General features: G+C 39.7%; 4 protein-coding genes across 8 annotated transcripts; 3 read left to right on the top strand and 1 right to left on the bottom strand.

The window, feature by feature from the left end:
* The first annotated feature begins 6 nt into the window (after window positions 1-6).
* Window positions 7-2718, top strand: LOC106331444 (thylakoid ADP,ATP carrier protein, chloroplastic). The gene is made up of 10 exons (XM_013769800.1): window positions 7-483; window positions 960-1016; window positions 1117-1179; window positions 1270-1326; window positions 1432-1515; window positions 1600-1668; window positions 1751-1863; window positions 1945-2114; window positions 2212-2290; window positions 2374-2718. The coding sequence occupies exons 1-10, from the start codon at window positions 94-96 to the stop codon at window positions 2504-2506; spliced, it is 1215 nt and encodes a 404-aa protein (XP_013625254.1). The 5' UTR covers window positions 7-93; the 3' UTR covers window positions 2507-2718.
* Window positions 2719-2821: 103 nt separating this feature from the next.
* On the top strand, window positions 2822-7554 carry LOC106336015 (protein root UVB sensitive 5). 5 transcript variants are annotated; one of them, XM_013774725.1, is made up of 17 exons: window positions 2822-3061; window positions 3145-3210; window positions 3277-3443; window positions 3519-3619; window positions 3718-3788; window positions 3853-3899; window positions 3984-4062; window positions 4142-4214; window positions 4307-4396; window positions 4485-4544; window positions 4653-4766; window positions 4866-4926; window positions 5004-5122; window positions 5218-5310; window positions 5817-6121; window positions 6746-6824; window positions 7098-7554. In XM_013774725.1, exons 1-15 carry the CDS (start codon window positions 2883-2885, stop codon window positions 6060-6062), a joined length of 1566 nt encoding a protein of 521 aa, XP_013630179.1. In that variant the 5' UTR covers window positions 2822-2882; the 3' UTR covers window positions 6063-6121; window positions 6746-6824; window positions 7098-7554. The 5 variants fall into 5 exon arrangements, with proteins under 5 accessions (XP_013630179.1, XP_013630177.1, XP_013630178.1 ...); XM_013774723.1 differs by having other exon boundaries at window positions 6944-7554; XM_013774724.1 differs by having other exon boundaries at window positions 6935-7554.
* Window positions 7555-7642: 88 nt separating this feature from the next.
* On the top strand, window positions 7643-9550 carry LOC106336016. The gene is made up of 5 exons (XM_013774727.1): window positions 7643-7809; window positions 8412-8562; window positions 8656-8722; window positions 8805-9030; window positions 9124-9550. The coding sequence occupies exons 1-5, from the start codon at window positions 7745-7747 to the stop codon at window positions 9335-9337; spliced, it is 723 nt and encodes a 240-aa protein (XP_013630181.1). The 5' UTR covers window positions 7643-7744; the 3' UTR covers window positions 9338-9550.
* A 231-nt stretch (window positions 9551-9781) lies between these two features.
* On the bottom strand, window positions 9782-12192 carry LOC106328775 (L-type lectin-domain containing receptor kinase VI.2-like). The gene is given in 4 exon segments (XM_013767284.1): window positions 9782-10369; window positions 10372-11021; window positions 11023-11219; window positions 11221-12192. Coding segments are annotated over 4 exon segments (2007 nt in total). The 5' UTR covers window positions 11914-12192; the 3' UTR covers window positions 9782-9902.
* Window positions 12193-13360: the final 1168 nt, after the last annotated feature.

Raw genomic sequence — 13360 nt, 5'->3', positions numbered from 1 at the left:
CAGTTTGTGCAATTAAAAATCTCAGGCGTGAACTTAAAAAAAAAAAAAGAAGAAGAAGAAGAAGAGAATCAGACATTTGCTAATCCGACAGCCATGGGAGAAGAGAAATCTCAACTTCAATTCCGTAGCATCCCTTCTCTCAAGACCTCTGATTTCGCTCTCACCAGTGAACCTTCATGGATGCTGCCGTCGAGAGGGAACACAAGAAGCGGTGGCGTTCTGAGCAATTTCGCCTCCTTATCGGTTGCAATTAGGAGAGATCGGAGGGAATCTGGTGGAGCTTTCGCGTCCGTTTCGGTGGTGATTCCCACCAAGGAAGAGGACGACGTATTCGCGCCTACTTCGGCTCAGCTGTTGAAAAACCCCGTCGCACTTTTGTCATTTGTACCGAAAGATGCCGCTCTGTTTTTCGCCGGAGCGTTCGCCGGAGCCGCCGCAAAGTCAGTGACGGCACCGCTTGACCGTATTAAGCTCCTTATGCAGGTAGGCTCTCTCTCAACAACTTCAAGGTTTTGTCGCACGTGTTTTCTTTTCCTTTTTTTTTTTGTTTTTAATATTTTTTTTAAAAAAGTTAGTATACTGGTGTGACAAGCATAATAGTACGCCGTCGTTTTTGGACTAGTTTATATTCTATATGAGTCCTTATATATATCTCAATACTTTAATTAGAAACTAGACTGTGATGACAAAAAAAAAAAAAAAACGCTGTGATTGATACATATGTAGTAGATATGGTCTGAACAACTTGCTTGGATCTTTCCATGAGATGATGTTGATCATGCTGTGAATTTCATTATCCCTCAAGTCACAAAGATATCTCTTACGAGAACCTTTGTGGTATTGGTTTAGGGTGATTATGTTCTTTGTTTTCTTTAACTTGTGTGACTGTGTTCTTGTTACAGACATACTGTAATATTTATTGATTCTTACAATCTAATTGACTTATAATTTAATTCTAGACGCATGGTGTTCGAGCTGGGCAACAAAGTGCTAAGAAGGCTATTGGCTTCATAGAGGTATATAATATCCTCCAAAATCATGTAATGAAGAGGATTTGTTTCTTCTTACTGTAAGTAAACTCGTAGTTGATTTGGTTTTGTAATAATATAACTACAGGCGATAATGCTAATTGGAAGAGAAGAAGGTGTTAAAGGTTATTGGAAAGGAAACCTGCCTCAGGTACTTTGACAATCTCTTTACATAAAAGGCTGTGTGTAATTTAGTGGATTTTGATTGCTCAAAATCTTAAGTCTTTTTGAATTATTCCAGGTGATAAGGATTGTGCCTTATAGCGCGGTCCAGTTGTTTGCATACGAAACATACAAGGTATGTGATCTTCGATCATCTTATTCAGGTTTTCATTTCACAAGTTTCAGAACCCGTCTAATCACTGTGCACATTTATGTTTTTTTTTTTCTTTCAAAAATTCAGAAACTCTTTAGGGGAGAAGACGGCCAATTGTCTGTTCTTGGAAGGCTTGGGGCTGGTGCTTGTGCTGGCATGACGTCGACCCTGGTAACTAGTTTTGTTTATCTGCTTCGTCTAGCCTCGGCGCAAAATCTTAAATACATTTAAGAATCTGTTTATGTTTTTATGCAGATAACATATCCTTTAGATGTGCTGAGATTGAGGTTAGCTGTTGAACCGGGGTATCGAACCATGTCCCAGGTATGGTAATTAGATTTTAGACCAACTCTAAAGCTCCAGAAAATCTTTAAATTAAAAAAAAAATGTAACATGTCACATGTAGGTAGCCTTGAACATGCTGAGGGAGGAAGGAGTTGCATCATTTTATAACGGTCTAGGTCCTTCGCTTTTAAGTATAGCTCCTTACATTGCCCTCAACTTCTGCGTCTTTGATCTGTAAGTCTACTGCTAACAGTCCCCTGCAAAGTGTTTCAGTGAAGGTTTGTTTACGTTATTATTGAAACACTCGGGATGCAGGGTAAAGAAATCTTTGCCAGAGAAGTATCAAAAGAAGACACAGGCATCTCTACTAACAGCAGTGGTAGCTGCTGCTATTGCTACGGGAACTTGCTATCCGTTGGATACCATTAGAAGACAGATGCAGTTGAAGGGTACTCCTTATAAATCCGTATTAGACGCCTTTTCAGGTAAAAACTTTTTAAAAAAAAAAACATACATCCTTCTCTGCTTTTTAATAGATTAGTTTCAGGCGAGTGACCTGTTTATCGTTAAACCTATATATAGGAATCATTGAGCGTGAAGGAGTGATTGGATTGTACCGTGGGTTTGTCCCCAATGCCCTGAAAAGCATGCCAAACAGCAGGTAAGTTTCTTATATACTATATATATATAGACTAATGTGAAGAAGCCAGCTTTCTCATCTAGTTTTTCTCATGTTGTTTTCAGTATAAAGCTGACAACATTCGATATCGTGAAGAAACTCATTGCAGCGAGCGAGAAGGAGTACCAAAAAATAGCGGATGATAATCGTAAGAAAGCTGCCGCAACTCCACCTCCTCCTACCACAACTGATGAATAAACCTGAAGCTCTTTTTTCCCCCGTAATGCAATCATCTTTTCTTTGTGTGTGTGTGTGTATTGTTTGAATGTTTTTTTTGTGGTAAGACGCATGATTTTTGAATTGAATCATGAAGGCCACGCAGAGAGTTCAGTTCATGTATTTGTATGGTAATAAATGGTCCGCCCCTTACGGAATAATTTTTCGGTTTACCAAATAAAAAACCGGTTTGATGGGGATTTAAAACTCTCTCAATCGCTTGTATACGTTTAATTGTTCGGTTTAATAAACAAATAAATCAAATAAAAACCGGCGTGATGGGGGGTATGCGAAACCGGACCTCTTAGGGAATTGGGTATCTATCTAATTGGGGTGCGGGGCTGAAGGAAGGAAGAAGATGAAGACGTGTAACGAACCTGTGAGTCAAATAATCGTCATGTACTGTACGTTACGATTGCCGTTGCCTCTTCACATTCCCCGAACTCGAACAACGTCGTCCTGTAAGCCGAAACGACGGCGTGTAGAGCACTTGCGGTGCCGCTGTGCTCAGTCAGAAGAAGGCACCGATGATAAGAGGTGAACATTTTTCGATACTCGAGAAGAGTTTGACTTGTTTGCTCTTTTCATTTTACGGCCTGATGATTGTTTCTTCTTGCAAGTGTTAGAGTTAAAGGAGTAGTTTCGATTGTGGTGGTGGAGAGATACGGAAATGGAACTTCGAAAAGGTCGTCCGCCTTCAATGCTTTATCTTATTTCCCCCAACATTTTAAATTGACTTGTCTCGTGTGCAGATATTTGCTAGATGATGATGATGATGATGACTCGCCTTTACAAGGCTTTCTAGAGGAGCGCGAGCCAAAGCCTGATACCAAAACTGTGGGATCAAATCCCTCAGAAACGAATACGCTTTGGCTTCCTGATGTCGTCAAGGATTTTGTTTTTCCCACCGGCTTTCCTGGTACCCTTGCTTGACTTGATCCTCTATTGTATGTAGATTCAGTGAGTTTAATTAATATCTTGTGAAAAATGACAGGGTCTGTTTCAGATGATTACTTGGACTACATGCTCTGGCAGTTCCCTACCAATGTTACCGGCTGGATGTGTAATGTCTTAGTCACCTCTAGTCTTCTCAAGGCATCTCTTCTCTCCCTTGCCTTCTTCTTATTATCACTTGATTCCTTTTCTAGAGTACCTTCTTTTTTTTAAGAAAATTCTTTATGAAACAATTGAAGGCTGTAGGAGTTGGCTCTTTCTCTGGATCTTCTCCTGCCGCTACTGCTGCTGCTTCTGCTGCTGCCATCAGGTCTGGATTTCTATCTCACGTTGTTTGTTTGTTTGCTCTTCTTATGCCTTTCTCTCTACTTCAGATGGGTATCCAAGGATGGAATTGGGGCTCTTGGCCGTCTTCTTATTGGTAGGGAAACCATGGGAAGACTAATAAATGTTCATGGTTTTATCTAATAAGAACCTCTTCAGTAACAAGGGTATTTTTTTCCAGGTGGACGCTTCGGTAGTCTTTTTGACGATGATCCTAAGCAATGGCGCATGTATGCTGATTTTATTGGCAGTGCTGGAAGGTTTGTAGTACAGAACTTCAGTTCCTGGTGAGCCATTAACAATGTATAGCATCTGATTGCGTTTTGTTTACTTTTGCAGCTTCTTTGATCTGGCGACACAACTCTATCCAACCCAGTTCCTACTATTAGCATCCACAGGAAATCTCGCCAAGGTGGTTCCCTTTTCCTTCCACCTGCAAATCTTTCATTTATATTAGTTTTAATCGAGAGTGCATGCACGTACTAATGTTTTTATTTGCAATAGGCCGTGGCTAGAGGATTGAGAGACCCTTCATTCAGGGTCATACAGAATCATTTTGCTATCTCAGGAAATCTTGGCGAGGTAGCAGCCAAGGTAATGCCAGTCATGTATGTCTAGTCAAAAACCCAAATACGAGCATGGAGTATGTTTTATCTTTTCTGATTCTTGTTCAACATCTCAGGAGGAAGTGTGGGAAGTTGCTGCCCAGCTAATTGGTCTTGGTTTAGGCATTCTTATCATTGTATGTTATTTCTTTCAAATCTATTCATTAGAAAGTCCCAATTGGATTCTTGTTAAAATCTTACTGGTTTTATGTTTGAGCGTTTGCATACTGTAATCTTTGATGCAGGACACACCCGGCCTTGTAAAGTCATTTCCCTTTGTGTCACTTACATGGACGAGCATTAGACTTGTTCATCTATGGCTACGTTACCAGTCGCTTGCAGTCCTACGGTTTGACACAGTACCAGTTCTCACTTGGATTTTCTTACAAATTTGATATTTAATATGAAAAGAAAACTCGGATAAATTGAATAATACTTATGATTTGAAATATTTCCAGATAAATCTTAAGCGTGCTCGTATCCTAGTACAGTCTCATGTTGTGCACTCTGTTGTACCAGGTTAGAATGTTCCTCCTTTCTTTTTCCTAGCGTATAACTCAACCTCGAAGTAAGACCCATCTTTTGTCTCTTGACAGGGTATGTTGAGTGCAACAAGCGAGAAAACATTTTGGTATGGCAGAGATTCATGAAACCTCGGATCATCTTTGGTGTTTCTCTTGAAGAAGTATCTGGTTTGGAGAAGACTGTTTTTAAGGTAATCATCTTCTTCCATTTTAACTACGTCCATCTGTACTCGTGAGAGGGTCTTATATTTGTAAGTCCATGCTCTTTTGAAACATTGACTTCCAGGTTAAAGCACTTCTTAAGATATACACAAAGGAGAAATATATTCTTACGTTGAATAAGTTGAACAAGGATACCGAGTTTTCTGTATCTTTTAAGGTACGTGTGTGGCCCTATTAAAAAAATCTGCTCGATCATAGTTCATACTTGCACTGTTTGAGAAAAGAACTCAGAAAGCATTACTCTCTTGTTAGTTTCTCGAGTAACTGATAGAGATTCACTGGTGGGTAATTTGGCATATCAGGTTAGGACTTAGAAGAGATCGTGAGCTGATTTATACTTTGCTTCTTATAATTAGAATACGTTACTGGAGAAGCATACGAAATAGGGAGTTATTTTTCAGTAATATCGGCTTAATCGAGGGAACAAAGCTTCTAGACTTGTGAGAGAGTACTCTTGGGTATCTTTGGGGTCAACATTTTATTATTTTATGTCTTATCCATCCAGGGTTACATGCTCTTATAGTCTTATTATCTCGCGACCCGTTTTACTCTTTTATCATTTCTTGTTTAAAACTATCTTCCTTTACATAATTTGTGGGCTATTTTAGTATTCTACACACTCCTTCTTCCTTTTACTTGATCTCTGTTAAACTAATAATGCAGGTGAATGCGACAAGCAGAGACGTGTTGAGATGTCTTTGGCAAGCATATTGGTTATACGAGAACATGGAAGAAAGCTTGAAAAACAAGGATAGTGTGTTCCATTGGCTGAAGCAAAGCTTGTCGGAGATGGAGAACAAGTTTGATGATTTCTTGTTCAAATTGGATACTGCCGGATGGAACTTAGGTGAATCTAACTTGAAGATTCCCAACCGCATCCTCATCGACTTGGAGTCCATCCCTCTCTGACATTCGATTTTTTTTTCAAGGAGCAATCAATCTCTTGAACAAAAGAAACTGATACTGAGGTAAATAATACTACCAAACACTGTCAATTCGAACGTGGAGTAATTTTTGTTACTATATCTTAGGCGTCAAGTGAATGTAGATGAATATCAAAGTTTGGTACAACTAACAGTTAGGATATATCAGGAGTTGTATGGCAACTTGTATGACATGATCCATAATTCCATATAGATTAAGAGTAAAATAGTATAATATCTTAAAATAAGCTAGTGTGGATAGTGGGACAAATGGTGAGGTTTGAGACCAATGATAGAGTCTGATTGTGATTGATTATGCCCTGTTTTGTCTGTACTTGAATCGTCACCCCCTTTGTTTTTTTTGTTATAATTTAGAGGACGTGGGCCTTCCTTTATTAAAAACAAAGAAAAATAACTTTTTTATATAATTTGATTTGCGTATAAACAATATAACAGAATCAAAATTTGCTTTTTTTTTTTTTTTTAGCGCTGGATAATTATGTTATTATAAACTATAAAAAACATTACATACGGTTCTAATAAATATGTGTTTAAAAAGGTTAAAAAATCATGCAAAGGATTATAGTTCTATTAATATTGTAGCCTAATTTTTATATTTTATATGGGAGTTATATTTCAGTTTACTAATTTATTTGCTGGCTGATTCAGTTTGCTATATCTGTGAGGAGAGCTCAAAAAGAAAGAATTGATCCATTTCTGGCCTCATCATCGAGAAGTAGAATTAGCGGTGAGTCATTATTGCTATTAATTCAATTTGTCTGATAATGATAACAAATCATGTCACGAAATGACCTATAATTGTTCGATCCTTTTACCCACATCCATTAATTGTAAAAGCACACGTAGGTCATATACGTATCATAAAAGCCGAATTAGTAAGCAAATTACGAGGCCTTACGAGATCCAAGCATGCAAATATTTCATAAAGAATCCTTTAAGGGTTGTGTATTTGCATTAAGACTGGTATCCTGTCCGAAACACGTTAAAAGCTAGTTCACAGGCTTATATTGCGACACGTTGGTGTTGATGGTGGCCCCCACTGACACGCAGACACATGTCGGTCACGTATCTCTACAAGGCGCACAGTTGCACACACCGCCGCCTGAAGCAGTGACACACGTCCTGTCACTCAATTGGTTTTTCTTTCTCTCAGTTAAATAAATAATATTATCCTTGTCCTTCTTGTTAAGTGGAGCCCAAGGTAGGGTTTTTATGGTAATTTGGCTAATTGCGCAAGTAATGTTTATTTAATAATTTGTTCCAGTTCCTTGTAGAACAAAAAAAAAAAAAAGGAGGAGGAAGCCTTTACTTTAGACGCTCTTTCACTTTAGTTATGTTAAATATTGTGTGATCTTTGATTACGTGTGCTCTACGCGAATTTAAGCAAACTTACTTTCTCTCTCTCTCTCCCCGTCGCTACCTCCTCGGTTGAGTGAGTATAAATCTCCAGAAAAAAAGAAAAAAATCATCCATGGGAATGGGAGAGAGAATCTAATAGGGCTGCTAGGGTTTGCGATATTTTAGGCGTGTGTCGGTATAGTTTGATCTCAAAGATTAAAAAAGAAGGGACTAGGGTTTTGTTTTGTCTTGGAAGCTCTGGTTTATGTTACATCGTCTCGTCGAGGAGTGAAGAAAAGGGAAAAAATAATGAGAAAGTCGTTCAAGGATTCACTCAAAGCTCTCGAAGCTGATATCCAGTTCGCCAACACCCTGTAAATCTCTCTCTCTCTCTCTGGTTAATAATACCCGCAAGAGTTTTTTTTTTTTTTTTTTTTTGATTAAACACGGTTTCCCCAACGGCTTTCCAGGCCCAAGAGACTAAATACAATAAGAGTTATGATGATAGAAAATCATATTCTCTCAAAGGCAAGCACACGAGAGTGGATGATCGCTTTGGAAATTTTGATTGATTGATATCTCTTGCCTACTATATTCTGGTTTGGCTGCTGATTTTTTTGAGTCTTCCGGTTCGATAGATCAAACTGTTTACACAAATCTTCCTTGGAGTTGTATTAAAGTTTCCAGATGGGTTATTCAGTCTGGATACTTTGTTTGAATCTCTGTTGTCTGATGGGGTTTGCTTGCTTGCTGATGTCAGAATGAATCTTGAGACTTTGCGTTTACGCGAGCTCTTTAAAATGTCAATTTATTCCTTTAGCTAGTCTCAGACGCCACCACTCCTTCCTCAAACCGGTCAATTATTTTTGTCATATATAGTCTGGGATTCTATCCCAAGTCTGACTTTTGGTTTACTGGATAAAGACTTGTGAATAATTGTATTGTTATCTTATTTCTCTATCTTTTTTTTTGATAGGGCATCTGAGTATCCAGAGGAGAATGATGGCGGGTTCGTCCAGATGAGACTGTCATACAGCCCCGCGGCTCACCTCTTTCTCTTCCTTGTTCAGTGGACTGATTGTCATTTCGCTGCCTCTTTGGGTTTGCTTAGGATCCTTATTTATAAGGTACTTATCCTTTTTTAATACATCTCGGACATTGATCCTCTGTTATTTGCCTAGACTTGATATGTGATATTCTCTGTTTTATTTTATTTATAGGCATATGTTGATGGGAAGACCACAATGTCGCTTCATGAACGGAAAGCTAGTATCAAAGAGTTCTACGGTAAAATATGTCACACTTAGGTGGTGTATTTGATTAGGAAGTTGGTCCAATAATAACAATGTTTCCATTGGATATGTTGTAGATGTGTTGTTTCCTTCGCTATTGCAACTTCACGGAGGGATAAACGATGTAGAAGAAAGGAAACAAAAGGAGATATGCGACAAAAGATACCGGAGAACAGAGAAAGGAAAGATGTCGGAGGTGGATTTGGAGAGGGAGGAAGAGTGTGGCATTTGCTTGGAGATTCGCAATAAAGTTGTTCTTCCTACTTGCAATCACTCCATGTGTATAAATTGCTACCGAGACTGGTGTGAATTGCTTCCTCCTCTTTACTCACTCACCACTCAATAGCATATTTTTTTTAAAGGGTGCAATAGATTAATATGTTGTGTTTGAAACAGGCGTTTGAGGTCACAGTCGTGCCCGTTCTGTAGAGGGAGCTTAAAAAGAGTGAATTCTGGTGATCTATGGGTTTACACTTCGAGCAGAGAGATTGTGGAGTTGCCGGAGATATACAAGGAGAATGTGAAGAGGTTGTTAATGTACATTGACAAACTGCCTCTCGTTGCTCGTGACCACCCAACTCTTGTTCCTTACTCTCCTGTTCCTCGCTGAACATCCTGCCTCTCTCTCTCTCTCTCTCTTTAATTAGCTTATCTCATCTTCTTCTGCGCATATGCATTTCTAATCTCTATATTTTTTGTAAATAAAAATTTATGTTTCTTTGGGGTGGGGGGGGTTCTGCAGTCTCTGATTTGAATTTGACAATTTGTTATTTGTATTATGACAACCTCCTCCTGTTATTTAAATCAGATATGAAAAAATGGCTTTTAAATCTTCGGTTCGGTTCAGCCGTTGGATCGGTTGGTTAAATAGCAAAGCACAGACAGGCCTGTGATCCTTTCGGTTTAGGTTGCCGAGTGTCTAGTTCGATATAAACAGCATCTTTTGAATTCACTGTTTAGTTTTTGAGTTTGGAATCGCTGGTAGGAAACAATCCAGTTTTTTTACATAGTTCAATACGCAGAGAGATCACATAACTCTGTGATGATCTATCTGTTCAGATTGATATTCGCTCAGTTAACGATCCAAATATTAGTATATTGTGTACACTGAAAAGGGAAAAACTGAAATTTAATCAAGAAAAAAAAACATAACGGAAGCAAGTGTACAGTGGTATCTATCCACCACTAGTAACACGAGAAGTCGAAGTGATCCTGGTGACGAACGAAGAAGAAGAAGAAGCTTTTGAGCTCGACGATGGAACAAATTTCGATCCAAAATCGCTTCGTGATGACTTTGAATACCCCCAGTCACCATCAATCTCTCCGTTTAGAAACCTAAGCACCCCTCTCATCGACGGCCGAGACGCCGGATTTTGGTGGCAGCACAGCAAACCCACGGCGAGAGCGACCCTTGCTTCTTCGCCGTCGTAATCAGATCCAAGTCTCGGATCGATCGCACTGAGAATCTCACCGCGCGCGTGCAGTCCCATAACCCAATCGACTAAGAAGAAGGTACCTGAATCCGTTGGTTTTCTCCCGCAGACGATCTCCAAGAGAAGAACGCCAAACGCGTAAGCGTCAGAGGCAGACGAGGGTTTGCCGTTGCGGGCCAGCTCAGGCGCCACATACCCAATCGTCCCGTTGTCTCTGTCAGCGATCCTCGTTCGTAAAGCCTCGCTAGTCCGAAATCTCCCAATCTCGGGTTCATGTTGGATTCGATCAGAACGTTGCTTGGTTTCACGTCTCTGTGAACCACGATCTGTTCCCACTCTTCGTGGAGATACAACAAACCCGACGCGATTCCTTTGGCGATCTCGAAACGCGCGTTCCACGGCAAAACGGCGCCGCTTCTCCGTGGAACACTGTAGAGCAGCGAGTCCAAGCTGCCGTTGGGGATGTAATCGTAAATCAGCAGAAGATCGGTTCTGTGTTTGCACCATCCTTGGAGATTCACGAGGTTTCGATGCCTCACGCGCCCTAGACTCTCGATCTCCGCCATAAATTCTCGAACACCTTGCCTGCTGTTTGGAATGATCTTCTTCACAGCGATGAGATCATCCGAGTTGGCGAGCTTTCCTTTGAAAACCGTTCCGAAACCTCCGGTTCCGATGATCCCAGCCTCCTTGAATCCGTCGGTGGCTACGTAGAGATCTCTGTATCTGAATCTGCGAGGATGATCGATTTCCCAGTCTTCCAGAGTCTCTTCTTGTCGCAGTCGCTTTTTGTACATGACGAAGAAGAAGAGCAACACAAGCATGATGACCATAACGGCCGATAAAGCCGCTATCAAAACGAGGCGGAGGAGGAAGCTCCGAGAGGTCTAGCGTAGCTGCAATGGGGTTTTCTCCGACGCTTGAGAAACTCCAACCCATCAGGTAATGATCACTCGACTGATCTCCCTTTCCTGTGGCTGCTGTGAATCCCACGTACATTTCTTCTTGCACGACATCCAACAGTTTTGGAATCTGTCGTGAGATCAATGGTTTAGTCCCGTTTAAACCCCAGTTTCGCCGGGTATACGGTGACGTTTAGCGTTTGTGTTGCTCCATCGTAACTCAAAAGAGCTTGAATCGGATTGCCACTCTCCAGCTCGAAATCTTCTCGTTTGTTTGGATCGTCCTTCTGGTAGTACACGACCGGCTCTTGGAAATCAGATGTTCGGTTGTTGAAATTAAGACCAATGTCGTTTCCGATTTTGTCAGTATCGTCTCCTGATCCTTGGACCGTGTCGAACTCCACTGCGAAAACGTGATTCCTCGGGTCACCATTGTTCTCTTTGTTGAGAACTCCCAAGTACTGCGCGGATCCAGCATTGGGACGATTAGGGGTTGGCGATAGCGTGAACGTGAAGCCAAAGCCTCCACTGCTAGAGCTGGAAGGGATTATAACAAAGACGAAACGAGTGCTAAAAGAACCAACCCTGGTGGCGATTCTGTTGGTCTCCAGCAATCTCACCGGTTTGTGGTAGAATGCTGTACCGGTGACGTTTGAGGCTCGGTTAGTGAGTCTCAGTAACCCGTCTGGTTTGATCACAGCAGCCTCTCCTGCAATACGAATCGCTGATTTGTTTCCTTTAAAACCTCGGAAAGTAAACTCTGTTGTTGCTCGAACTGGGACGCTTGGAACTAAGAAGAGCCCGAATAAAAGTGGGACTAATAAGACCGTAAGTTTTCTTGCGGTGTCCATGCGTGAGCGAGTTAAAGAATGAGATAGGAAAAAATGCTTATGTAGATTTCTGGCTTAGAAATGTTTCTTTATTGGCAAGAGAGTTTGATTTTTAGTTGCAGATACGAGGTTCTATGTAGCCAAGGAGTCAAAGAAGAAGAAAAATATACACCACAAAAACAGAGAAGAAGAATCTTCTTCCTTTTCTAACTAGGTGTGTTCACATCTCTAAATATTGTAAATTTGCACAATGTTTTGTGAAAATTGAAAACTCAACTAGTAATATTCCACTACGACCAAAATTACTCACTTTCAGTTAATTATAAGAATCATGCCCAGTTATTAAAATTTAATTCATAGTAGTATTTCATAACTAAACAAACAAAAATAATAAATGAAGAGAGAAGTTTCTTAACACGGTTAAATAAAGGGTTTAAGAGATTAAAAATAGAAGATGGTTTGTCATCCATATAATATTAATATGTTTGCGTGTTTGTAAATTAATAAAATCATAAGCAAATACTTAAATCTTTAACAATAATCTGTAATATTAGAACTAACGATAACTTGGAAAATTCATTTATTTTAAGATTTCTTTTTTTCTTTATGTCGGCACTATTTAGAGTTTTTATAAATAAATAAATAATACATTGATTGTTTGGTCTTATTGACTGGACTTTGTTATTACAAATGGTCCAAACGCAACCATTATAGGCTGACTTTGACAAATTCAACGTTTATATAAGAGTTTAATCATATTGCTTTATAGACGATTGCATAGAAAATTAAATAACTGTTATAAAAAAAACTTGAATTTATTTGTATCGCAGGAATTTAAATAAGGGCAAAAGTTTATACCCGTAGAACTTTTAATACTGATAGAAAGATTATTATCAGAGAGAATGAAAGAGTGAAAGATGTGTAATCATATATTTACAAATGATCGAAAACTCCGTATTTATAGAAGAAAAATTACTGTGCAAATAGTGACAGTGGGACCCACATCTTTAATTATTTCAACATTTTCGGCGTTGGAATGTATGACTTTCATAACACTCCCCCTTGGGGACCGGTGTCACTCTCCGCTCTCGCTTAACGTCTTTGTTGCCTCGTTAAAAACCTTTCCAGGAAAACCCAATGGGAAAAACCATAGTAAGGTAAAAAGAGTACAACTACGTAAGCTCCCCCTCGAATGAACAGTCATAGATCCTTCTGATGGCGCATCCCAATGTTATGGATGTGTTTTCTGAATACCGAGGTAGGGAGTGATTTTGTGAAGAGGTCGGCTGCATTGTCGCATGATCGAACATATCTTATTTCAATCTCTTTATTCTTCTCGAGCTCTTGAGTGTATGAGAAGAACTTCGGAGGTATATGTTTGGTTCTATCGCTTTTGATATATCCTTCCTTCGTTTGAGCAACACATGCCGCGTTATCTTCATATAGAATAGTTGGCTCCGTATTTTCG

The sequence above is a fragment of the Brassica oleracea genome, chromosome C3 (genome assembly GCF_000695525.1).
Source record: "Brassica oleracea var. oleracea cultivar TO1000 chromosome C3, BOL, whole genome shotgun sequence".
Taxonomy (NCBI): Eukaryota; Viridiplantae; Streptophyta; class Magnoliopsida; order Brassicales; family Brassicaceae; genus Brassica; species Brassica oleracea.
This window is presented reverse-complemented; position numbering and strand designations above follow the sequence as displayed.